We start from the raw sequence: 26,344 nt of genomic DNA, 5'->3' as shown, positions 1-26,344 counted from the left end.
GACAACAATATCCTAGACCTAGTCATTACCAACATGAGTGACCGGTGTTCCACACCTGAAGTCAACTCCTTGTTGGTCCGATCCGACCATAAGCTAATCACCCTTGATATCCACATCCCACCCCCACCCCCCATTAAGGAAACCACAGTAAAAAATTTCTCCAAAGCCAACTTCATGCTTCTTAAGACAGAAGTAGTGAACTTCATGACACTCATGCAGATGGACAATACAGTTACAACTGCTGAATACTACACAAATGCACTCTATAAACACTTACATGAGTGCATGGATCGTGCTATCCCAAACAGAACCAAGACGCTATAATCCAAAAAAAGGAAGCCAATCTGGTGGTCCCCTGCCATAAACAAACTGTACACCAGAAGGAAGAAACTGTTGCAAAAGAGAGTAAAATCCCATGAGTGGAGGAGCTCCCTGGTCACCCTCAGTAAGAAGCTGAGATCCCTTATAAGATCCTCCATAGCTAGCTACAAAAATAAAATCGCCACTAATTCCAAGGACAACCACAAAGTATTCTATAGCTATGTCAAGAATCTCAATGGCAACACCCAGATCTGCTCTGAGTTACAGCACAAAGGCACAAAAATTACAGAACCAACTGATATTGCCAACATCCTGGTAGAAAGGTTCAGTGCTAACTTTACCCCCACCCCCCACCCCCTAAAGGGCCCATATCTATACAGGAAGAATGCAGAGTCCCTGTAATCACAACTACGCAAGTGAAAGCTGCACTCTCTAAAGCCAAAAACACAGCATCCATGGAACCGGATAATATCCCAGGCTGCGTTTTACACGAACTTCAGAATTAACTGGCTCCCCACTTAAGCACCATGTTCAATAATAGCCTCGCATCAGGCTTTGTGCCCACTGAATGGTGCACAGCAACAATTATCCCACTCCACAAAGGGGGAGCCACCACTGATCCCGGGAACTAAAGACCTATTAGCCTGGACGAGCCTGGTCTGCATCATCATGGAACTCATAAACAAAGACATTAGTAACCTCCAAACTCTGGACCCCACCCAGTTCGGGATTGTGAAAGGCAGATCATGCCTCCTGAACCTGATTGACTTCTTTGAGGCAGTCACCAAAGCCGTAGATGAGGGTAAGGTGGTTCACACAGCCTATCTTGACCTCGCCAAGGCTTTTGACACCATCCCCCATTCTGGAATTATAGCTAAACTCAATAAACTAGGCATAAATCCCTACGTCACAAAATGGGTTGCCAACTGGCTCACTGACAGTTGCAGACTCCAAATCTGACCTCAAACCAGTGACAAGTGGAGTACCACAGGGTTCCATCCTGGGACCGCTCCTGTTTGCTATCTACTTCTCTGAAGTACAGACTAACACAGAAGGCCTCTGGCTAACAAAGTTCGCAGATGACTGCGAACTAGGAGCCATAGTCATGTCCCCAAATGACATGAACATCCTGCAGAAGGGCCTCTCTGAGACAGATGCCTGGTGTCAGAGCCATGGCCTCAAGCTCAATGCCAAAAAGTGCAGTGTCATCCCCTTTGGTAGAAACTCTGTACCCATGAACTACCACATAGGCAGCAATCTACTTAACACCGAATGCGTGATAAGAGACCTTGGGACCCAGGTGGACAGTAGTCTCTCCTTTGATAGTCACATCACCACAGTAGTTAGGAAGTCCTTCTACGTGGCACACCTCATCATAAAAGGGTTCTCATCCAGGAAAAAAGAGATCATCGTTCCCCTGTACTCGACACTCATTAGACCCACTATAGAGTACAACGCCCCTTTTGGAATGTACCTCACAAGACATCTGCAGCAGCTGGAAAGGCCACAGAAGTACCTCACAAAGAGGATTACTGGACTCAAACAAATGCCCTACACTGACCTCCTCAAAAAACTCCAGCTTTACTCCATAGCATATCGCCTACTCAGAGGTGATCTCTGCCTAACATATAAAGCTATGTCAAACCCAGAGCTTTTGGACATGCTACACCTAACGAAATCCCAATCCCTCTGAGCTACACGCTCTAGGGACCGAAACCTTGTCACCACAATAAACAGGACATGCTGGAGGGATAGATTCCTATCTAGCAAAGTTCTTCATTAGCACTCTTCAAGAAAAATCTTGATGAGTGGATGGGAAATAGGAAATACACCCCAGGGATTACTTCTGTGTCTCTGCTCGACAGTGGCACAGGAAAATAACTTTCTTGGGTGGCGTAAGCCAGGGAACCTTGTTGGCTAGGCTTACGTAGGCCCTTGGGCCGATAACCTAGTACCTACCTATGAACCTATGAGAGGACAGGTGATCCGCTGTGGCGACCCCCAACCAGGAAAAGCCGAAAGAAGAAGTCGTCAGTATTTAAAGTTGCAAGAATATCAGTAGGAAAACTGAAATTCGGAGGAAGAAGGTGTGAGTTATGTTTGTGTTGTCTATTCACTCAGAACGGTGTACACTTTGTGTAGGCGTTATTGAATCCCGGGGTACATACAAAATATCGAACTAGGGCCACAAAAACTACCTTCAATGCAGCCTGTAGAATACTAAAATCAGTCATTCATGAGTGTACGGCAAATTATATAGAAATATAGTAGTTATGTACATACCATAATGCTGGATCTGTTTATCCAGTACAGTTTGATACTACTACTAATGGGTCTTCAGGCAGTTTGTTGTATCCGATCCAGCATAATCAGTGCTCTAGCCTCAAGTTCCTTTAAATCTTTTCCTCAGATTAAGTTTGTTGACTGACTAGCAGCCAGACAATCTAAAAAAAAAAGGAATTAGGACTGAAGAACTTCAAGACAGTCTCCCAGGTCTTTAGAATTGACAATTTGGAAGGGGGATGGAAAGTAAGATGTCATATCAGATGGACCTGGATGAAAAAATAAAACATAATGCTAAGTACACAACTGATGTATCCTATTTGTCCAGTCTGTCTGATCCAACTAATGGGTCACAAACCCAGCTAACAAGGAACCTGGGTAGTATAATGACAATAAACCCTTAAGATCTGTTGCTCCCAAAGAAAACTCTGGCTCTAGATATAACATTTACCTTGTAATGTCTGGCAAAGACATGCAATGTAGACCAGACTGCTGCAGTACAAATTTCATCCACCAAGGAATTTTTGAAAAAGGCCACAGAGACAAATAAAAATCTTGTGGAATGATATTTTGGTTTGGCTGACTGAAGCTTGATGTGAGCTGAGTAGGTAAAAGAAACACAGTTAGATATACATTTAGACAGGAAAACTTTAGAGACTTAACTTCCTAGTTTACTGTGAGCAAAGGAAAAGCACAGTTGTGAGACTTTCCTAAAATAATTAGTTCTTTAGAGGTAGAAAGAATAGCTGTGTAAAATTTTACCAAAACCATACATGTCATTCTCTTCTATGTTGCAGTATTCTTTACATATGGGTTGTATTTCCGTTATCGACCTGGTGTCCAGCCTGTATACAAAAGCTTCAAGATACTGCCTGTACATGGGACGTCGCACGTAGGCTCAGGGAACATCAGCCATAAAAGTGACGTCCGTATATGCCATCCTCAGAATAAAGTAGCCCCATTAAGAAACTCCAAAAGGAGGCCCAAAGGATAGCCATCCAAATAAAGAGCAAGATGTAGGGGGAAGGCGGGTGGGATAGAAGGGTGTATATTAAATATCCAAAGAGGCACTTCAGTGAACACCTCTTCAGCGAAATATACACAGTGAACGCACAAAACCGTGAATTGTGACATCAGTGTGTCTAAAATCAAAAAAACATCATTACAAAGTGGGGGGCTCCGCCCCCACCCCATCTAAATATACCACCTCCGAGATCGCACCACAGTGGGGAAAACGGAAAACTTATATGGATTGCCAAGCAATTTCTTTCCCAGTGAAAGAAATCACTGTTCTGAATGATTGCGGTTTAGTGTGTTCGTTCAGTATGTGTCGCTGAAGAGGTGTTCACTGAAATGCCTCTTCGGTTATTTAATATAGACCCGGATAGAATACTGCAACATAGAAGAGAAGGACATTAATGGTTATGGTAAGATTTTGGCCTTCTATTGAATGTTGCACTATTCTTGGGAACCTAAGGAGGGGGATGAAACAGAGAAATTAGGTAGAAAAATTTTCCAGAAAACTATGCAGGATTGCTTTGGCAAAACCTGCTCTGGCCCTGGAAATATTATCCAGCTTGTAATGTCTTGTAAAAGTGTGAACCAATGACCAAGTGGGAGCTTCCAGAATGGACTGTGCATCCAAACCCTTGAAGAAAGCTCCTGAGGATGCAACAGATCTAGTGGAATAGGCTTTAACCGAAAAGGGTAATGAATTCCCATGAAAATGGCTTTAGAAATCCGTTAAGAGATAGTTTGCTTAGAAACAGGCAAACCCAGAGCCCTGGGATGAAATGACACAGACAGTCTATCAGATTTTCTGATAAATTTAGTTTTGTCAAGATAAAATCTAAGCTGTCTATGCACATCTAGGGAATGCAAAATTCTCTCACTAGGAAATTGTGGGGATGGGGAAAAAGGTAGGCAATTGGATAGTTTGATTTAAGGAAAGGCCATTGACCACTTTACGCATAAAAGATGGATTAGTTCTCATAGAAATCCTGTCCTTATAGAAGACTAAGAAAGGTGGTGAAGCCATTAATGCCTGGATCTCAGAAACCCTTCTAGCAGAGGTAATGGCTAACCAGAAGCACTGTCTTCAAAGTATAACATTTCAGAGAAGCTGAGGCTGGTGGTTTAAAAGGGGCCTGAGTCAACTTTTCCAAGAAAAAATTAAGATCCCAAGGAGGAGGAATTGGTTTCCTGTGATGATTAATGGGAAGGATGCCTTTTAAAGTGTTAAAAGTTTAACTTCCAGCCTGGAAGCCAATGGAGGAGTTAAAGGCAGGCAAGCAGACAAGGCAAAACAGTGAACCTTAACAGAATAAGAAAGACGACTGTTAAGTAACTCACACAGATTACACCAAAGGAATATCCACCAAAAAGGGATCCTTTTTTCTTTTTTGGCACCAGATAGAAAATCTTTGTCCATTTAGAAATGTAAGACTGTCTGAGGAGGCACAAGAGGGAGAAGAGACTGTAGGGAAAGCATCCTGAAAGAAGGCACCACCAGGAAGGTATTCAACCTTGAAAGATCCAGAAATGGTCTCCAAGGACCATCTTTTCTAACCAAGAACATCCTGGAATAAAATCCTCTTCCTTGCTGATTTGTAGGGACTGGCTGAATGGTGCCTAATAGAGAAAGCTGAGCTAGCAGCTGAGGAAACAGATGTAGTTGGTCTGAGGGTGGTTAAAGAATCCTGTGAAAGTGGGGTAGAGACTTCCAAGTCATGAAATAGCCATTTTGAATAATGGATATCACCCAGGAGTCCTGAGTGATCTCCCTCCAGGCTGAAAGGGAAAGACAAAGGCAAAGAGACAAATGGGTATGACTTGAAAGTTGGGGGTAGATGTCACAGAGAACCTGATCTGGACTGAAAGGGCTGCTGAGGAGCTGGAGAAGAAGTAACTGATTTTGACTGTGGAGACCTCCTAACACGTTTACATGGCCTAGACCAGAGGGGGCTGAAGAAGAGGAAGACCTGGAAGGTTTTCTAATAAAAGGGGTTTTAGCAGGGAAGTTGCTATGAAATTTAGGAACTGGAGAAACTAGCTGGTGCTTTAAATCCTGGAGCTCCTTACCTCCTTCTTTGAGAGTATTAAACAATTCTGCAGCAGCTTTTACAAAGAGAGCAGAATTACCCAATGCAGCATCAAGCAGTTTAGCCTTGATGTCATCTGGAAGAGCCTGTAGACACAGCCAAGAGTACCTCCTCAATACAGAAGCAGAAGCTGCAGACCTGGAGGAAACTTCAACAACTTCATAGGTGCATTTAATGGAATGTCTGGAGACTTGTGAGGATGCAGCTAAAAGAGAAAGAGCCAAGGACGTATCTTCTGAATCTGGTAGTTCAGAGAGAGCCTGAGAAGCTTAGGATAGCAAAGCTAGAGAATACCTCGACATACAAGTCTGGTAATTAATGGCCCTGATTGCAAGGGTTGAAAAAGCGTAGACCTTCTTACCTAACCTCTCTAAAATTTTGCTTTCTTTGCCTGAAGGAAGTAATTCTCTACAAGGGACAACCAGAGAGGATTTGTCAGAAGTGATGGAGACTACAGATGGGTTGGCTGAAGGGCATTTATAAAGAAATTTTCAATCCTCAGGGACCTTATAGAAACAGTCAGGCTTTTGGCAGCTGCTGCCTGTGAATCTGGGTTTTTGGAAGATGAAGCAAAGGTGTCAAAGAAGGCAGGAAGAACTACAGAAACAGTTGCAGGTGCAGAGGCCTCCACCTAAAGCAAGTCATAGTATCTCTTTTGTTCCTCTGAAATTTGAGAAGAATCCCAGTTAAAGAATTTCCTCATCTTATTGACTGTCTCACCAAAAGAGAGTTCTTCCATGGGTAAATCTGCTTCACTCGACTCCTCTTCTGGAAATGCATATTCCAAGGGTGACAGTATCTGGGTGGAATATGCTAAGGAGTCTTCATCTGCTGAAGACTCCTCTAAGTCAGAATCCTGGGGCGGGATAGCAAAGGAAGACACGTGAGAACCCAATGGAAGCACAGGGGAAGAAGAGCAGGCAGGGCCAGAAACAGAAGAAGCCGGAGGCCTGAGGGCCATCAACAGCTTAATAACACCTTGAGGGAAACTTCCCAGTCCGATGTAGGGGTAGAAGGCACTGCAGAATGTTTAGTATTTTGTCTTTTTAGCAGGCCTCTCTGAAGCAGAAGTAAGGCCTGATGTAGGCCAAATGGCCGAAGCTTCCTGTTGCAAGGAAACTGAAGCAGTTACCGAGTCCTCAGAACTCAATAGCTGTGGTTCCCCCAAATCTTCCAAGCTGGACTTCTGCATGGCCTCGGACATGCGCAGATAGTACAGTTGTGTACACTTACCATAAATGTAGATGTTCGAGTGTATTCACTGTTGCAGTCATCACATTTGGGTTATCTGCTTGCAATAGCCCTGAGTTGGCCTGATTATCAAAGTCTTGGGTCCTGCGTCGGTTGCTGTCTCATCTTCCATGATGTCAGGTAGTCAGGGGTATAAAGCATGCAGCCAACGCCATTACATCAGTTTTTCTTGCCCCAGATGTCAGGTGCCCCCCTTAATGGGAAGCAATTAAATATACATATATATATATATATATATATATATATATATATATATATATATATATACACACACACACAAGGTTCTACCTCCAACAAAAAAGCAAATACACCAAAAAGCATATAGTAAAGGAGAACAGAGCTATAGCCAAAGGAAGTCAGGAGGCTGGAGGGAGGGTAGCCAGGACTGCAACAGTGAATACACTCGAACATCTACATTTATGGTAAGTATACACAACTGTACTATGTTCTTCATGTTTCACTGTTGCAGTTATCACATTTGGGTAGATTCCCAAAGCTAAGGATGGGAGGAGGAATTCAGATAGCATTAGGACCAGTTATAAGGCCCTGCAAGACTGTAGTGGCAAAGCCAGCTCTGGATTGAGAGAAAAATGGCAAATAGTAATGCTTGGTGAAAGTATGTACAGAACTCCAGGTAGCAGCTTCTAGGATGTCTCTGGTAGGGACACCTCTGACAAAGGCCGTAGAAGTAGATGCAGCCCTGGTTGAATGGGATCTGATCTCCTGTGGGATAGGTTTTCCATGGTGCTTACAACAGAAATGAATGCAATGGCCTATCCATTTAGAAATGGTTTGCTTTGAAATAGCCTTCCCATCTGCCCCTGCAGCAAATGCCACCAGCAGTTGTTCAGATTTCCTTTGAGGTTTAGTCCTGTCCAAGTAAAATCTAAGTTGTCTGTGCACATCTAAGGAATGCAGTATCCGTTCTCCTTTGTTCTGTGGATTAGAAAAGAAGGTTGGCAAATGAATGGACTGATTAAGAGCCACACTGGATACCACCTTGGGCATGAAAGAGGGATTGGTCCTAAGGGACACCCTGTCCACATGAAAGATGATAAAAGGCACCACTTCCATAAGGGCCTGTAATTCAGATACCCTTCTTGCTGAAGTGATTGCTAAAAGGAAAGCTGTTTTCCAAGAAAGGAATTTTAACTCTGCAGTTGCAGCTGGCACAAAAGGGGGAAGAGTGAGTTTTTCCATTACAAAATTAAGGTCCCAGTCTGGAGTTGGGGCTCTCCTGGGTGGTCTTAAATTTTTGGCCCCTCTGAGGAACTGCTTGAACAGTGGGTGAGAAAAGAGGGGTGGTTCTGTGTTGTAATGAGCTGAAATGGCTGAGGCTTGAATTTTGATGGAGGAAAAGAAAAGGCCCTTGTGAAGCATCTCGGTTAAGTATTGAAGAATCTGAGGTAAATTGGGTGCTGTTGTGGCCATCCCTTGAGTTTGGTTCCAGGCACAGAATCTTTCCATTTTTCAGCATAAGAGTTTCTAGTACTAGGCCTCCTTGCCTCCAAAATGACATCGAACACTTGTATACTCAGAGATGGTAATGGAGAGATTAGGTAATTAGCCAGGCTGCGAGGATCAGGGTTTGACGCTGGGGGTGCAGAATCTGGCTCTCCTGCTGAGACAGCAGGGTAGGGGTGTGAGGTAGGTAACATGGGGCCAGCTGTGACACACTGCGCAAGATGGGGGTGCCAGTGTTGGTGTGGCCAGTCTGGTGCAATCAGTATCATCCTTGGTTTGTCTTGTTTGATCTTTAGTAGCAATTTGGAGAGGAGAGGCAGAAGAGGAAAGGCATAAACTGATAGATTTTTCCAGCTGAAGGACAGAGCATCCACTTTCCAAGCTTGTTTGTGGGGAGTCCTTGTGCAGAATTTGTCTAATTGGTAGTTCTGGGAGGAGGCAAACAGGTCTATATCCAGGATCCCCAATTTGTTGATCAACATGTTGAAAATCTTTGGTTCCAGTTTCCACTCATGTGGGTCCATGAGATTTTTGCTTAGTTCTTCTGCCGGTGTATTTAGTTTTCCTGGCAGGAATTGAGCCTGTAGATGCACTTGGTAGCTCAAGGCTGTGTTCCACAGAGCCATGGCTAGTCTGCAGAGGGGATAAGAATGGGTACCCTGCTTGTTTATGTACCACATAACAGTGGTGTTGTCCGTCTTTACCATTAACTGTCCTGGAAGAATGTGGTCCCTGAAGGCTGTCAGAGCATTCTGTACAGCTAACATTTCTTTTTGATTGATATGCAGGTGCATTTGACTTGGGTTCCATTTGCTCTGAATGCACTTCCCTGCCAGGTGAGCCCCTCTTGCATACTCTGATGCATCTGTTGTTAGGGTTTGGGCGGCACGGGGTAGAGTGAATGGTAGTCCTTTGTTTTGGTGGCAGGCCTCTGCCCACTAAAGGAATTCTAACCGTAGGCAAGGTATGATAGGAATAATTACTTCTAGATCCTGAGAATGTTGACACCATAGGCTTTCTAGATACCATAGTAGCCTTGCATATGGAATTAGTAAAATGCACGAGGCCATGAACCCCAAGACTTGCAGTATTTGCCTTGCAGATAGCAGGGTTTTTGTGGCCACTAGTTTGAAGTAAGTTGTCAAACGAATTTGGTTCTCTGGCATGAGAAAAGCCATCTGGGAAGTTGTGATGTGATTTCTTTTTGTTTATGGTGTACCCCAGACAAGTTAACACCTTTTGTACAAATGCCAGATGATTCAGAAGTATGTCCTGGCTTTCTGCCTGAATTAGACAATTGTCCAGGTATGGGTATATTTGAATATTTCTTTGCCTGCAAAATGCAATGACTGAAGCTAGGCACTTTGTGAATACCCTGGGCGCAATAGATAAGCCAAAGGGCAGTGCAGAGAACTGATAGTGCATGCAGCCTGCTTTGAAGCATAGGTATTTTCTGCAAGATTCCCTGATTGGGATGTGCAGGTAAGCTTCCTTTAAATCCAGTGTTGCCAACTAGGCATCTTTGCCTATCATGGGAAGCAACTGGTGAAGGGTTAGCATCTTGAATTTTGGAATCACCAAAAAGGTGTTTAGGATAGACAGGTCCAGGAGAGAATACCATGAGTTGTCGTTTCTGGGTATCAGGAAAAGTCTTGAGCAGAAACCTTGTCTCTTTCCTCTTTTGGTACAGTCTGAATAGCCTTTAATCTTAAAGAGAGAGAGTACTTGCTTTTGAGCCTCTGCCCACTGATTTGGGGGTAGATCTGGCCAACCCTTTGGGGCTGGTAGCGAGTGGAAGTGAAATCTGTATCCTTGGGAAAGTATGTTTAAAACCTATTTGTCCTGGGTAATGAGTTCCCAGTTTTTTGTTTGCAAAGCAATCTTTCCCCCTAAAGGAGCAGTCAGTTGAGAAGTGCTTGGAAGTTTTAAAGTTAAGTCACTGAGACAGCTTACCATAGGGGGAGTCTTACTACTCCCTGATTTGGAAGTGAGAGCCCCCCACTGCTTAGTCCTGTGCGTACCCTGGGACTGAAGCCTGGGTGTTCTGCTGGTTCTGGGTTTGAACTGAGAAGGCTTGGAAGATGCAGGAAAGGAACATCAGTCGGTCCTGATTTAAGGGAACAGCCAGCAATTTAGTTTTAACATGATCTGGCAGAGATTGCTCCTTAAGCCGAGCATGCCTTCTAAGTACAGACCTGGTGACAGCAGCCCTGCAAGATGCCACTATTGAATCAAAACCACATTGCAAAATATGTTTTCCAACCTGTTCAGCATAATGCATTAAATGCTATAAATCCTTATTTTCAGCACAATCAGGAATCAACATCATTTTCTGTTTAAGCAATCCAATAATATGCTGCTGATACTTTAACATATGAAACTGGCAATTTAAGGCCTTAATGGCCAAGGTTGCAGAGGTGTATACCTTCTTACCCCATCTATCCAGGGCCCTGGAATCTCTATCAGAGGGGGTAGGATTTTTGGCAGTAGTAGCCTTAATGCCCTTGGGTCCCTGTGAAATGGTCTCAGGGTCCGCAGTAGGATTTTTAAAAAGGAACTTATGAGAATCAGGAACCCTGTAATATCTATCAGGTTTTCTGGGAGCAGGAGTAGAGTCAGGGGCCAAGCTAGATTCCGAAAAGGCATCGTCAACAATGTCCAGCACAGGAGGGATAGCTAAAGGCCTGTGTTGGGGCAGGAGTAAGAAATCTCTAAGCCTCTTTTTAGAATCAGAGTAATCCTGGCTTTCCCATTGAAAATGTTCCCTAAGAGTATGCAAGGTTTCACCAAAAGAAAAACCCTCTGGGGGTGAAGTAGAGGGAATAGAGTCCTCAGCATCAGAATCTTCATAGGTAGATAAGGATAAATCCTGGTCATCAGAAGAAACAGATTCAGAATACTGGTCAGTAGTATCATAAGCAAATTCAGTCCTAGGTCTCTTAGAAGGGGAAGGTTGCTTCCCCTGATTAAAGTAATATGGTATTCAGCCATTCTTATCATTTGTTTTTTTAGGCATAGAGGCTTGACCATGCGGTCTGGGCGTCGGTTTCCTAGGCATGGTTCGAGTTTTAGGCCTAGAAGAAGAAGATGGTGTTGGTTTAATATGCAAGTCAGTAGGCCTGAATACACCCTCAGAAGCCTGTGCCTGCACAGTGGCTCTGGACCAATCCAAGGTAGAGACATCCGCAGGTTCCACAGTTGAAGCATCTCGTGGCATACGGACTCGGATGGGTCTCAGAGAGGCTCCGCGACCTGAAAGTAGCGTATGCGTGCTGTGGTGAAAGCACACCGAGAGTTCTGAAGCTTGCTGAGCACTGCCTTGAGAGAAGGCATCGCGGCAGCCAAGGCGAAGACGGCCTGTCTTGTCTTTATCTTTTGTTTTGGTTTCGGATGGTGGGTGGGTAAAATATATCTGGATATATCTGGATAATTGAACCGAAATTAAAAAAATATTTAGAAAAAATGAATAGCCGACAATGAATGGCCTCGTGGTTTAAATAAGGCACAAAACGCGCCGTGGTCAGGGCCTAGGCAGGAATACTAAAATAGAAGGTTTGTTGTTGTTTTCGGCGTTTTTAGGGCCACATACAAAGCGCCTCCCAGTCTGCTAATGATTGGCAGTAGATTTTTTGAGCTGCTCTGCCAGCTGATATTGCCAGCCCTAATGCAAGGTACCGCGTCCTCACCCCGTCTCCACATCACAGACGAAGGCGAAGATCTAACTCAAAACACAGAACAGGACAATGTCTTACAACTGAATGACACACCAGCAATACAGTAGGAATGAATCTCGAATAAAAATTTTTTTCAGGCATTTGCTTTCCCCAAACTTTAATTGAACTTATTTTGGTTTAGTTTAGAGCAGAAAAAGAAAATCCCTTTTCCCAATAGAAGCCACTGTACTTGAAGACTGAAACTCGAAGAAACTTCAATTTCAAAGAAGGCCAGCGCTCAAACTGCAAACTGCTTCTGCTTTGGGCACCCAGAAAAGAATGAAAAGAATGATGTAATGGCGCCAGCTGCATCTGACGCCCCCTGCCACGCGGATGAGACACGAGAAAGACAGAACAACACTTGGCGATGCCAACACAACTTTGATGGCAACAACAGATAACCGAGGGGATGCCTGAAAAGTGAAACACTAAACACAAACACCTGAAGCCAAGCTCACATCCAATCTGGCTATCTGAACCCTATCTCATGCTAGTATGAACCTATCTATATCAATCTCACTGCTCAGATAAGGCAGGTTCAGACATAAGACTAGAGCAGAACCAAAGAGAAGGCACATACAAGATTGAGCATTCTTTCAACCAGATGGCTCAGAGGATGGCTCAGACCAGCCATTTCATCCATCAGCTAGGCGTTTAAGCTGGATTCAAGGTATAAGCTGGTTTTACAGACGAGCGCTATTAACAGACACAATATGGAGGACAGACAGAGCACAGCACACAGAACATGTACAGGGGTGACTAAAAAAAAAAAGCAGAACTCATGAAAAAAACTATATCCCTTTGTGGATCCTTACCTACACACCAAACCTGGATGGATGACATTAACAATAACAAAGGCAGTAACAAGCAAATAAGTACCCAACGAAAAATAAGGCTGGATATTTACAACAAGGCAGATCTGAAGCTGAGGAACAAAATACAATTCCAATATAAGGCCGAATGTGAAAGTTGAATGGGCTGAACAGCGGTTTTAACAGTCTTGTCTGCGTAATACATGCACTGTCCCATGTACAGTGATGTACTGAAAACCTTTGTGATGTCGAAGCTACAGTTGATAGCTAGAAGAAATACATAGAAATACAAAACATGTCACCAAAAACAGAAAGACACTTGACATGTAAAATAAGCTCACATGCTGAACAGAAGGACAGAAGATCCTTTTAGTGCTGTGCAAATCTTGGAACTGTTACTAAAAGAAACTTTGAGAGTGGATTGGTTAATGAAGAAAGTGGGAACAAAAGAACAAACTGAAGAAAAGAAAACTTAGGTTTGAAGAAAAAGAGGAGGAAGATGAAGACAAGAAATACAAGATGAGTAACTACTATTGGGTAAGTGAGAAGAAACTATCCAAAGTAAATGCTAGCCAAAAGAGAAAGTAATTGCCACCAAAGACAAAAATTTGAGTTCTTTGCTTTGCTGGTGTGAAAAGACAGAAGGGACACAGGGATGGAAGCAAACAAGACTATGCTGAGGAGACTAGGTCCTTTACTGCTACACAGTTGAAGGAATCCCATACAGGCTCATGGAAGCCATTAGAACTGCACTTTAATGATAGACTTAGAAATGGTAAGTACTAAAGAAGGCAAAGAAGTAAGAAACTGAAAGGAGAGCCAAAGAAGCAATAATGAAAACTGGTTGCAAATATAGAAAAAATTTATAAATGTCTAAACAATTCCAAAATGAAAAAAAAATCAGTCTATGAACATGTGTGATCTGAGAATGATAACAGTTGAAGAAGGTATTCTGAAGAAGAGAAAGAAGAAAGTCTGACAAGTGAGCATGAGATGAAAGACAAATGCAGTCAGAACTATTCTGAGCAAATTGCCAGGTGGATCACTTGCTGGTGTGCCTGCACAATTTCTGGGCAGAATCTTGTAATCTGTAAGAGAAGAGGAAGGAGAATTTGAAGGTATAGGCCTGTAAGGTGACTAGGGTGAGGCCCAGGGAGAGCATCTCTCAGGATCTGTAGGCCAGAGGAAGCTGAAGATGACTGTAAAAGTGGGGGCAAAAAATAGGAGGCAAGGTGTAGTCAGCTACACTATCACTGGATTGAGACCATTCACAATAAGTGTTCCAACCAGCCTGGAGGTTAGGTTGGTCAGGAATGGTTTGTTTCAAAAAGTGAAAGAAAAAAAAAATGTATTCACAAGCTTCAAAGGATGTACAACATACACCCATTCACAAACTCTCATGGCAAAGGGAACAGGATCTGGTTCCTCTCTGATTGTTCAAATACCACACCACAGATGAGATTACTTGCAGATCCAGAAATTAGAAAAAGGATGTAGAGATTTTGAAATTCTTAGACAAGAAGAAATTTTCTTCCAATCCCGGATTTATCTACTCTCTATTTATACTTGGAGACTATCTTTTCAGGTGATAACTGACTCCTAGATCACAATGTGACAAGTTGAGGTACGTGATGGCGGAAGAGGGCGTGATGTGTGAGATAGCATAACTGATTAGTGGAGTGTTAATGATTGTTTTCTAATGTGTTGTGTGAGGGTGAGGTGTCCCAGTGGATATCTGAGGGATCTGATGTCTGAGCTCTGAGGAGCTAATGAAGAGTATGCAAATGAAAGCAAAGAAAATAGAGCAATAAGGAGCTAAACAAGCCCATCACTGAACTGGCAAAACCAAGATGGGAGGTCAACAGAACACAGTTCTTTGTGACTCATCCAAATGTCAGATGGGAGCTGAGATGCATGAAGTTCTGAGAGGGTCAAGGTTGAAGCTGTCTAGAAAGGACAAATGAGAAGAGTCCAGACACAGAAGAGACAAAAAATGAATTGTTACAGACAGACAAAGAGAAAAAGCGCCAATCATATCAACAAAAACCTGAAATCCTTATACATGCCTTTAATCTCCTGTAAGACTACTGCATCATGTGAAAGTAGAAGACAGTTGGCTCCCTACTACTGCCAGAATGGACTTAAGAACCCACTGAAAAGTAGCTAGTCAAGAGAGAAGCATAGACATTGTCAAGATGGCTTTACTAATTTATTTGCATAGACATTGAGACAGACATATAGACATTGTCAATGAGGCCTTACTTAACCATGGCAACAAAACATTCTTTCTGATGTGACCAACTGTAAGGGGCCTTTGTTACATGAAACCTTGTTCATGTGGGAAGGTTGCACCGCGGTTCTGTTCTCTGTTTTGTGTCTTACATAGGCAACATAAAGGCACTTGTCTTTTGGCCACATAATATTTCTGTATAAAGCCTTGCCATATATAATTCAAAATATTCAATTTCTGTATCAAAGCTCAAATTTTCCAGCTCTATCAAATTTCAAATTTCAGTCAGCTCATTACATTCCAAAAAAAGACATGTTCCTAATTACTTCTTCCTTCCCCATCATACCTACAACATTTGCAATCTACCTGAGGAAAAATTCTTTGGAATCTACTTGGGTTATAAAATACCTATACAAACACTTCCGAACAAAGACTCTAAACCTTCTAGACTGTTGCATAAAAGGAAGTTTGAATAACCCGAGCATCTCTCTTTTCTGGTGGGACCTCTGTTTTCCTAATAAAGAATGAATCTTTCTTACTGTTGCCTTTCATTGATGGAATGGAATGTCTGGAAGCAGCTGAACTTGGAAGGGTGTAAAAATGGGAAAAGGGAATTGTACAGTTTCTGGATATTATCCTTTTCACCCATAAGTCCTATGAGAAAGCCTTTCAAGCAGGCAAGTGGAGGGATAAATGGCCACCGACTGGCTCCAGACTGGAGCAATCTGGCAACCCTTTAGGGACATTAATATTTTTTGCCTGGAAAGGAACCTCTATATCCCTTACTTTGCAGACCACCTTGATTTCATGTTTGGCATTCACTGAAGGAGCCACCTCTGCCCTGACCTCCCCTATCAAAAGGGGATTTAAAGGCTTGATGCAGGCACCTCCTAAACTATAACAATTTGGGTTTCTTCTAATTCTTGCTGTAGGATCTCTTGTGGGGCCGTCCCAAATTTGATGCCTATGGCAGACAGTATTCATGTTTTTCCACTCGCACATCAGGAGTTTTTCTTTCACAACAGGGCCAAAAAACAGATGTGCCATCACATTAAGCATTTATGAAGGATACCTTAAAGTTATCAACAAAGTCACACAGGTTAATAGAGCCATTGACAGCTCAATGGAATGCCTGTACCCACTGCAGGTGTAGCTCCATTGACTGTGTTATGCACAAATTGAATGAAGATGTTGGTGAGAGTCAACATCATGTGAACCGTGATCTGCTGCTGCTTCCTGGATTCTGGTGAGGGTGATTTCTTCAAAACGACTGAAGCCTGTTTCGTTAAATCTCTTTGAAAGCAGTTTATGTGAATGGCATAATTCAAAGCTCTCAGGGCAAAGGTACCCGTGGTTCCCCTGTTTGTCCATAGCCCTCAACTCCTTGCTGGGTGGACTGGCAAGGACTCTATCATCAGACAGCTCCTTTCAAGTGGCCATTGCTATGATCAAGGAATTAACCAGAACAACTTTGGACCTATATTTTTTTTATCCTTGAAAGGCTGAAGAATTTTATCAGGCTTCCAGAGAACAGCTTTGGAAGAGTCAGGCTCTGCCAAGCCTGCATGGAGGCCAAAAGAACAGGGTCGTCAGCAGAGGGACCACCCAGCTGATAGAGGGTGCACAGCATCCATCCATCCTCAACCCCCTTTTCCCATTTTGCACATGGGGTCGGGGTGTCACTTCAATAGTGACAATCATCTACAACCAAGATTTACACCGCTGGCTAAATAGCCCTACCGATGTAGTTCACCCATACCACTCATTTGCATTCACACTCGCACTTATGGCCAGTAAACAGTGTCCAATCCACCTACTGCACCTGGAGGAAACCTACGCAACCGCACGGAAGACATGCAGACTCTTCACAGAAGTCACCCGAGCTGACAATCGAATGGGAGAACCTCTTGCTGTGAGGCAACAATGCTAACCGCTGCACCACAGCAGCTGTGCACAGCAATATGCCTCAAATACCATTTCCACATCGTGAGAGGGCAAGTCTGTGGGCCAAGACCCATTCTAATGCATCAGTTCAGTGCTGTTTTACAAAGGTAGCATTTTCCAGAAGGGAATGGGGAGCCTTCTCTACATCTAAATAGTTGTCAAAGGTAAGAGGCACAATAGAGGAGACAAGGACACCAACTGTAACTGCGCAGCTTTTCTAAGTTTATCTGATCTGCTCTAACCCTGGGACAGATGATGAACTGGCAAAGATCCAAACTGCTAGATGTCATGGGTTGGAGCTGACACCACTAGAGTCTGTGTTGATACTCTCAGGGAAGAGGCTATCATTCTGTCCATGACATCAAAGTCTGAACTGAAATCCTTCGGGACTGAGAAGCCTCTACCAGGTGGACATAAGCAGCACCAAGGAAAGACTCCAGAGACCGATAAACTGGAGGGTTTCAAAGAAGAAATAAATGCAGACACTTAGAAGGCTGAAGAATCCAAAAGAAAAAAGGAACCAAATAAGTTGGTGCAGAGGACAGTGCCAAAGATTCAGCATTGAGGGGTCAGTCCTAAGACTCAATCAATATAGAGTGTCTCATCATAGAGTGAATCAGATGTGAAACTCTTGGTGCTAAAGTCATAGGACCAAATGGTGCTGGGCAAACAGGGTCCAGGTACTGAAGGAGCAAAGATGAGGAAAGAAGGGCCAGTCCAATCCACCCTTGAAACCAATCGGGATGGGATTACATCATCTCAATTTGCATCTTCAAAAAGGCCCTCATTATCCATTCCCAATCAACACCTGATGTGAAGGCTTGGAAATGAAGCACGGAAGCTCCTTCTCAGAAGAGGGCTGGCTGTCTTGACACTGGATGACCAATCCAAGATCACTACAAGTCAAGACCAGACCAAGCTGGTGCCATTGGAAGTGGCAATTGCTCATGAGCTACACAGGGGACAGATTCCACTCTGGATGACTTGTGTTAGAAATTGGGGCAGCATTTCAAGTTTTCTTCTTTTCTGGATCAGAATAGCTCCCTTTTTCTCTTTCTGCTTCTCTTTCCCTCCTCTTTTTCGGTCTTGGGTTTCTCATCAGGAGGGCTGGGAGGAAGTAAACCCTTAAGGATCAACTTGCTCCTTGAAAGAAAGTGAGGCAGTCAGCTGAAAAATGACCCAGTCCCAGGGACACCATAAAGAGCATATGGAAAGCAAAGCAAAGCTAATAACATCAGCAACAAGTACATTTTTTTAATGACAAGAAGAAAGTTAGATATAGATGGACTAATTGAAATGATTGGAAAGCTTTCAGCCAACAAGATATGAAAAGGGGGATTTTAAAGCCCTTTAGAAAAAGATAATGACAGAAGAAAGAAAAAAAATAGGCAGATATAATGAGGAGGAGCTCATATTATTTTTGTCAATAACTGGCTAATAATAAAAATATAAATAAAGGTGGAGCACTTAGTTCAAGCCATGATCCAACCAATCAAGAAGGCAGCTAATAAGATGTGAGAAACGTAGCTACCTTGGGGGAATTATTGAAGGAGAAAAGTTTAAAGAAGTTCAAGGCTACAGCACTAGCTGTGCCAGAAAGGATGCATCAAGTGGCCTGAAAATCAATTAATCTGATCAGATGTACCATATGAATAGGATATTTGTTTCTTGCAACAATAATCCTAAAATGTTCTACAGTTATGTGAGCTCTTTAAAAACTTGTTATATCCATACAGATCCCCTTTCTAACAACTGCATTTTAATTAGCAAACCTGCTGAAATGGCTAATTTTTTCCAAGCACTTTCCTAACCTGGTTACCAATACCAACCTTCCAGACTCAAAATGTCTAGCTAGTATGGACATCTTACACTCACTGACTACTCAGATAACACTTATCATAGCCCAGATGCTTTACTTTGCCCTCATATTACTGAAAATATGCTTAAGGCTTCCTTAAGGAAAACAAAATGCAACAATGACAGTGTGGCAAGTAACATAACTGCATATTATTTAAACACAACAGCTCATATATGGTTTTCCCACTCCCTTGTTTTTCAGAAAGATGAGTATTTAATTGTTTGGTATGATTGATATTTAATTTTACTTTAATATTAGAAATGTTTACATTTCTTTATTTATTCAACATTACAATTTAACTATTTTGCAACTAGACTTTGTTTTTAATTTCATCTATTTTGAACTTTGTTATCGTTTCATTAATTTATATATGTAATTTAATACTTCTACCACAACATGGCACTGGAATTAGTGATTATAAAAGGACAATCTATGATGAAGATTTTTGTCTGATGAAGTTCACCTTACTTGTAGTGGATGAAAGTGCCTACAAATTAAACTTTTTGGGTGTATCGTGCACTTTCCTTGGAGTCTGCTTTTTTGTTTTTTAAGCTTTTTTTGTTTTCCCACTATAATTTATAGTGCTCTTTTGCAAAAATGCATGTTTCCATCATCCTGGATAAAGGCTAACATCATTTCAGTTTATAAAATTGGGGGTATTGTCTTATGGATAAATACTGCTCAATCAGTCTAATTTATTTCTTGAGCACATGTTTTAAAATATACCTTTTGAACTTACATGAGGGTAATCTAGACCATGGTGCTGTATCTCCTTAGTGCATATTTCAGATTATGTTATCTGCACTCCCTAAATGCTATTAGGGCATGCAGCATTCAGTATAAAACATTTGGTACAAAGCAGACCATACAGAAATCCTGCCACTTAAAATTAAACAGGTCTTCAACAGTAAAGTTAGCCAATAGGTTTTTATTAAAATAATTAACTTGGTCTTGAACCTTGATAAATCTTTTTGTTTAGTTTGGAGTGAGTAGTAGAGAAGCAGTGTTTTGGGTTCCAGTAGCGTTAACAGTTTAGAATATCTAATCATGGGGAGGGGGTAAGGCTGGGGTTAAAGGCTTACTAAGCCATTTAAAATGTTCTTTCATATGGATTAATTTATAGCAAAAAGAAACATCTCCTGAGAGAACCTTCATCCTCAGAATCTGTATATAGGACAGTGGGGATCCAATCTGATCTAAATAAGCAAAGGCTTTCTTATTTTCATTCAAACAGGATGAAAGAGGAAGAAAATTAAGAGATCTTTTAATCTATTTTGCAACACTGAAGGTAGAGGGTGTGGGGGTTGAAAAAGTCAATGAAGCCTATGGCACAGCTTAAAAAATGGTAAGCAAACGTAGTATAATCCAATGCAACAGGATCCAGAGATGTCAGTATCAAATGTGTACACTCCCATAGCAATAAGCTGGATCTGAATGGGTATCTAATGTCCCAATGTCTGATAGATGAAAGTCTACAATACAAAATGAAATTGAAAAATGGATGTAAAAAAACACAGAAAACCCTAATACTTCCTTGTCCCAGGCTGGATAACACCCTCAACAACTGGGCTGGGGGAAAAGCCTCTTTATGGTGATAAATTCTTCACCTTCAGGCATCATTTTAACCACCACAGTCATAATTAAAGCACATTGTTCAGTTGTAGTTCTTCCAGAACCCCTTTTACAAGCAAGTGGAGTGGAAGGAGGGAAGAGTAGATACCATTCTGCAAAGTAAAGGGACTAATCTATGAACTAGCTGCCTCAGGATTGGCTGCCTTTGTCAGTATATCAGGCTTAGGCCTCTCAATCACCACTGTTTAGTCATTTGATACACAAAGGAACCATCAATTTGTTTAAAATTTTCTGTTGTCCTCTACATTTGAAGTACTATGTAGAGTATTAAGAAAAATCAGAAGTGGTAGATGGAGCACTATTTAATGACAGAAGCCTTCTATGAACTAAGAATGCCTGTAAAATTCCTAGATTTCAATGTTAATGCCTTTCTGTTAAAAGTGGCATAGTCCTCATATTTATCAGAATTATGGTTCGTTCCTAACCAGAACACCCTCTTATGGTGATAATATTCCATAGGAATCCAACACGTGCAAAAGCATTTGTTGGTAAATTTCTCTGAGAATGTCACAAGAACATCCCAAACAAAATAAAATAATTTTCAAAAGTAAGTTCAAATATCATGAACATTTTGCAAAATAGTACAAAACTAAACAAGCAGACACGCAGAATCAGGCGAACTACTGCGGTTGCGAGAGTCCCCTGAAACCCTAAATACAAAGCTAACAAGCACCTGAATGTCGTAGTAACTAAATCAAAATATGTTACTGGAAAATGGTAGAAAAGGAAATGTACTTCAAAATGGTTTCATATCTTGATCTGGAGAAACTGGCAATAAAATACTCAAGTAAGGAGAATGACGCTTCACATTAGCAGAGGATGTGGGATAGGTAAGAGTGCCATTTCATCAATAGATCAATTCTGCAAGCTTTGGAAATAAAATTTTATGAAAAGTTAGCATTAGGAAATAAGGGTGAGGGAACTCCTTTATACCCCACCTGTGCACAAGGTTGTACCTTTGCCCCTCCCACTACAATCACCTACAAGGATACACTAGACTGGTGCTGTCCCATCGATGAAATAGGACTCAGTCACACAACTAGTTACTTAGAAAAAAAATTAGGCATCAGTTGTTTTCCCTTTACAACCACACTCCTCCAAACAGCTACAGTTCAGTGCTTATGTTACTGTCCACAATGTTGAAAAGAATGCTGAAAAATATATGTGGCAAGGGACTCGTGTTTCCCTCTGGCCTATTCCAATTGCATCATGCTTCTTACCACAACAATCCTTATGATGAACATATGATCAGCTAGAATTCAGCAACTACTTCAGAAATACTCCAACTTCAGTTTAAGCCCAGGTAATGCATACAAATAATACAAACCCAATGCTCTGTCACGTAGTAAGTACAATGAGTATACAGGAAATATTAATTATAAGCCCTGAATACCTACCCTGTCAGCAAACTCAAGATTCAACTTCCCACTGCAGTGATACAGCATAAGTGTGTTCAAGAATCCACACAACCATGCTCTCGTAATCTCATGGCTGCATAAGTGTGATAAAACCAGACTGATGTGGGAAGAGTACCAACCAATCCCATAACCTTCCTGGAAGCCCTTCCCTGGACTTCTTCAAATGCAGCTTGGATTAATGGATGGGGAATGGCAAATTCACACCTGTGATAGTGCCTGTGTCCTTTACGGGCAGGGGTAATTTGTAAGATATTTAATGCATATGCACAAACCAATGCCATCTTCATGTCCCTAGGGGCCATATATTGGGTAAAATTGGGTTATACTGGCTAGGCTTGTAAGGCCTCCTAAGCCATTATTAGCCTAGTAATCTCCTATGAACCTACAAACCCATAAGCAGTACAAGGATTACCAAAAAGGGGCTAAGCTATTTCAAAACAGTGGTTCTGAAAAGGTATTAATCTTTATGGGTTTTATGATTCCTCCTAGTCTGCAATGAGCAACAGTTCAGCCAGTTAGAAAGGACACCAAATGCAATGCAAATTCTGAAGCCAAAGGACTGCAACCTAAAGGGCCTAAGCCACATATTAAACCACCACAAGAATGGGATGAGTCATATGTGTTTAAGAAACTTTTCTATACATTTTTTTACTTTGTGGGTGTTAGTTCACAATTCATGAGAAAAATATGATGACAAATTTGTTTTCATGATGTAGGTATGCTTTAATCTTGTCATAAGCAACAGACATTCAACCTTAAACAACACTCACCATATGCTATCAGTTCAGAAACTGTTGAAACCATTCTTGGAACAAACACTGGAAATAAGAAGAAAAAGAGTACAGAGTAACTGCATGCTAGTCTTGTATATAAATATATCAGCTGTAATATTTGTTATCAAAGTAAAATTAGTGTAAAATGCAAATGTGAAAACAGACACATCAGAACAAGAAACTCGGGTATACTAATAACATACCAATAATGTATGAATAAGAACACACTGAAAGCTTAAAACATGGTCAGGTTCAACAGTGAGGGAAATAATAATCAAAGTTGGGTTGTCAGCAAAGTACAGTTGTGTACACTTACCATAAATGTAGATGTTCGAGTGTCTTCACTGTTGCAGTCATCACATTTAGGTTATCCCTGCCAGGGTAGCCCTCAGTCGGCCCAAATACCACAGGCTTAGTATTTCTGCATCAGTTGCTGTCGCTCCAGGACTGACGTCAGGTCGTCAGTGTTATAAATTAAGGCAGCCAAAGTCATTACATCAGTTTTTCTAGCCCTAACTGTCAGGAGCCCCCAAGAGGGAGCTAGGTTATGGTGGAAGAACACCACCAGCAGAAAGTAAATACCAAAAAATCCTTGCAAGGATAGAGAGAGAGAGAGAGAGAGAAGGGGAATGGAGGGAGGGAAACCAGGACTGCAACAGTGAATACACTCGAACATCTACATTTATGGTAAGTGTACAAAACTGTACTATGTTCTTCATGTTTCACTGTTGCAGTCATCACATCTGGGTTGATTCCCAAAGCAGAACAAAAGGGTGGAGGCAGTCAAGAAGACTGGGGGCTGGCTAGGATGCCCTGCAAGACAGCTGTGGCAAAGCCTGCCCTGGATTTGGAGAAGATAGGCAGGTGGTAATGCTTGGTGAAGGTATGAACAGATGTCCATGTTGCAGCCTCTAGGATGTCCCTGGTGGGGACCCTTCTGAGGAAAGCTGCAGAGGGGGAGATTGCACTGGTAGAATGTGCTGACCCCCTTGGGGGGAGGTTTCCCGTGCTGCTTGTAGCAGAAATGGATGCAGTGTGCTATCCATTTGGAAATGGTTTGTTTGGATATGGCCTTGCCCTCTGCTCCTGCAGCAAAGCTAACAATTGATCAGTCTTTCTAAATGATTTAGTCTTGTCTAGGTAGAATCTGAGCTGTCTGTGCAGATCTAGAGAGTGCAGAATCCTTTCCCCCTTGTTTTGTGGGTTAGGGAAAAAGGTGGACAAATGAATGGGTTGGTTGAGAGCCACACCGGACACCACTTTTGGCATGAAGGATGGGTTAGTCCTGACGGAGACCCTGTCAGCATGGAAAATGATGAAGGGCTCTACAGCCATTAGTGCTTGCAGCTCAGATACTCTTCTAGCTGAAGTGATGGCCAGAAGCAAGGCTGTCTTCCAAGATAGGAACTTTAACTCTGCTGATGCTGCTGGGTCAAAGGGGGGCAGGGTGAGCTTTTCCAAAACAAAGTTAAGGTCCCAAGCTGGGGTAGGTGCTCTTCTGGGTGGCCTCAAGTTGTTAGCCCCTCTTAGGAACTGTTTAATGAGAGGGTGGGAGAAAAGAGGTGGCTCTGTGCTGAAATGGGCAGAGATGACAGAAGCATGAATTTCAATGGAAGAGAAGGATAGACCCCTGTGTAGTAGGTCAGCAGGTTCCTATTAGAAGACCGAAGACGCATTCTTTCGAATGCGTCTTGGTTGAACTTAAAAGACTGAAAAGGCAAAATATCGAAGTGGCTTTTAAGCTAATTCTTTCCCTGGGAAAGAATTCGCTTGGCCGCTTCGTTACTTTGCCATTTTCAGCACTGTAGTGCGGTTTCAGAGTTCATTTATTTAAGTAGGGGGGTGTAGGGGACGCAGCCCCCCACTTAATGTAATGTTTAAAGTGTTTTCTTTTTTTGTTGGAAAAGTGATTTTTTTTTTCCCTTGGAAAAAAAAATCGCTGTTCTGACAGTTCGACATTGTAAGCTTTCACTTAAATAGGGTCGATTAATCACCGTTCGTTTTTTTAAGCGTTCTGTGATGTAATATAGACCCTAGGTCAGCCAGACAATCCAGGATGAGAGATAGGAAGAGCTGTGCAGTTCCAGCACCCTTAGCCTGGATCCAGGTGCAAAACCTCTTCCACTTGTCAGCATAAGACTTTCTAGTGCTAGGGCGTCTGGCCTCATGTATAACATCTAGAACTTGTTTGCTTAGATTGGCAGCTTGTGCAGTGGTCAGGGAATAAGCTAGGCTGCCAGACTGAAGGTCTGCAAATTGGGGATGCATGAATTCTCCATTCCTCTGGGTCAGGAGTGTTGGGATCTGCGGGAGATGCCATGGTGGCAGTGGTGACAAGTTGTGCAGCAGAGGGTACCAGTGCTGGCATGGCCAGTCTGGGGCAATCAGGATTGTCCTCAGTTGTTCCTCCTTTATTTTGAGCAATACCTTTGTAATTAGCGGTAGAGGGGGGGTGCATAGACCGATAGGTTGACCCACTGGAAGGATACAGCATCCACTTTCCATGCCTTGGTGTGAAGTTCCCTGGTGCAGAATTTGCTGAGCTGATGGTTGGAGTGGGAAGCAAAGAGGTTGACCTTCAGGGTGCCCCATTTCTGGGTTACAAGGGTGAAGGTTCTTAGGTCTAGCTGCCACTCATGTGGGTCCAGAAGACTTCTGCTTAAGTTGTCTGCCAGAGAGTTTAGACAGCCTGGCAGGAATTGTGCTAACAGGTGTAGTTGCATGGCTGAGGCTGTGTGCCAAAGGGTCATGGTGAGCCTGCACAGAGGGTATGAGTGAGTCCCTGTCTGCTTGTTGATATATCACATCACAGTGGTGGTGTCTGTTTTGATCAGTAGAGGACCCGGGGAGAGTAGGGGTCTGAAGGCTGTCATCAGAGTTGCTGAACAGCTGACATCTCTTTTTGGTTGATGTGCAGATGTATTTGGTTTGGGCTCCATTGGCCCTGAATGCACCTGCCGTCCAGGTGTGCACCCCAGGCATAGTCTGATGCATCTGTGGTGAGGGTCTGGATGGCGTGGGGTTGTGAGAAGGGTAGTCCCTTGTTGTGGTTGCATGCTGCTGCTGACCAAAGGAAATCTTTCCTTAAACAAGATATTGGTATAAGAGTTTCCAGGTTTTGGGAGTGTTGACACCAAAGGCTTTATAGGTACCATTGTAGTTTCCTCATATGCAGTCTGGCATATGAAGCGAGTAGAATGCAAGAAGCCATGGACCCCAGAGCTTGCAGGATTTTCCTTGCGGATAACTGGGATCTGGTGGTTACTTGAGAGAAGTAGGTTGTCAGGTAGGATTGTTTTTCTGGTGTAAGGAATGCCATCTGGGATGCCATGTCCAGGCTTGCTCCCAGGAATACATTTTTTGATTGGGTACTAGTTTGGATTTCTTTTCATTGATAGTATACCCCAGGGAGGTCAGTAGGTCCTTTACAAAGGTCAGGTGTTTTAGCAGCTTTTCCTGTCTGCCTGAATCAGGCAGTCATCCAAGTATGTGTAAATTTGAATATTTCTTTGTCTGCAAAAAGCAATGGCGGGAGTCAGGCATT

The 26,344-nt window shown here is 42.5% G+C and overlaps 1 protein-coding gene across 3 annotated transcripts in view; it reads right to left on the bottom strand.

The window, feature by feature from the left end:
- The window catches only part of DZIP1 (DAZ interacting zinc finger protein 1), a 1,252,063-nt gene that overhangs the window by 548,421 nt on the left and 677,298 nt on the right, over positions 1–26,344 (bottom strand). For all 3 annotated transcript variants that reach the window (XM_044072991.1, XM_044072990.1, XM_044072992.1), the window contains exon 10: positions 22,798–22,845. In XM_044072991.1, coding sequence (XP_043928926.1) covers positions 22,798–22,845 — 48 coding nt within the window. The remainder of the gene's footprint in view (positions 1–22,797; positions 22,846–26,344) is intronic.

Source organism: Protopterus annectens, chromosome 5.part1, assembly GCF_019279795.1.
Source record: "Protopterus annectens isolate FY-2018-M chromosome 5.part1, PAN1.0, whole genome shotgun sequence".
NCBI lineage: Eukaryota > Metazoa > Chordata > Ceratodontiformes > Protopteridae > Protopterus > Protopterus annectens.
The sequence above is the reverse complement of the archived record's forward strand: the minus strand, read 5'-3'. Positions and strand labels throughout refer to the sequence as shown.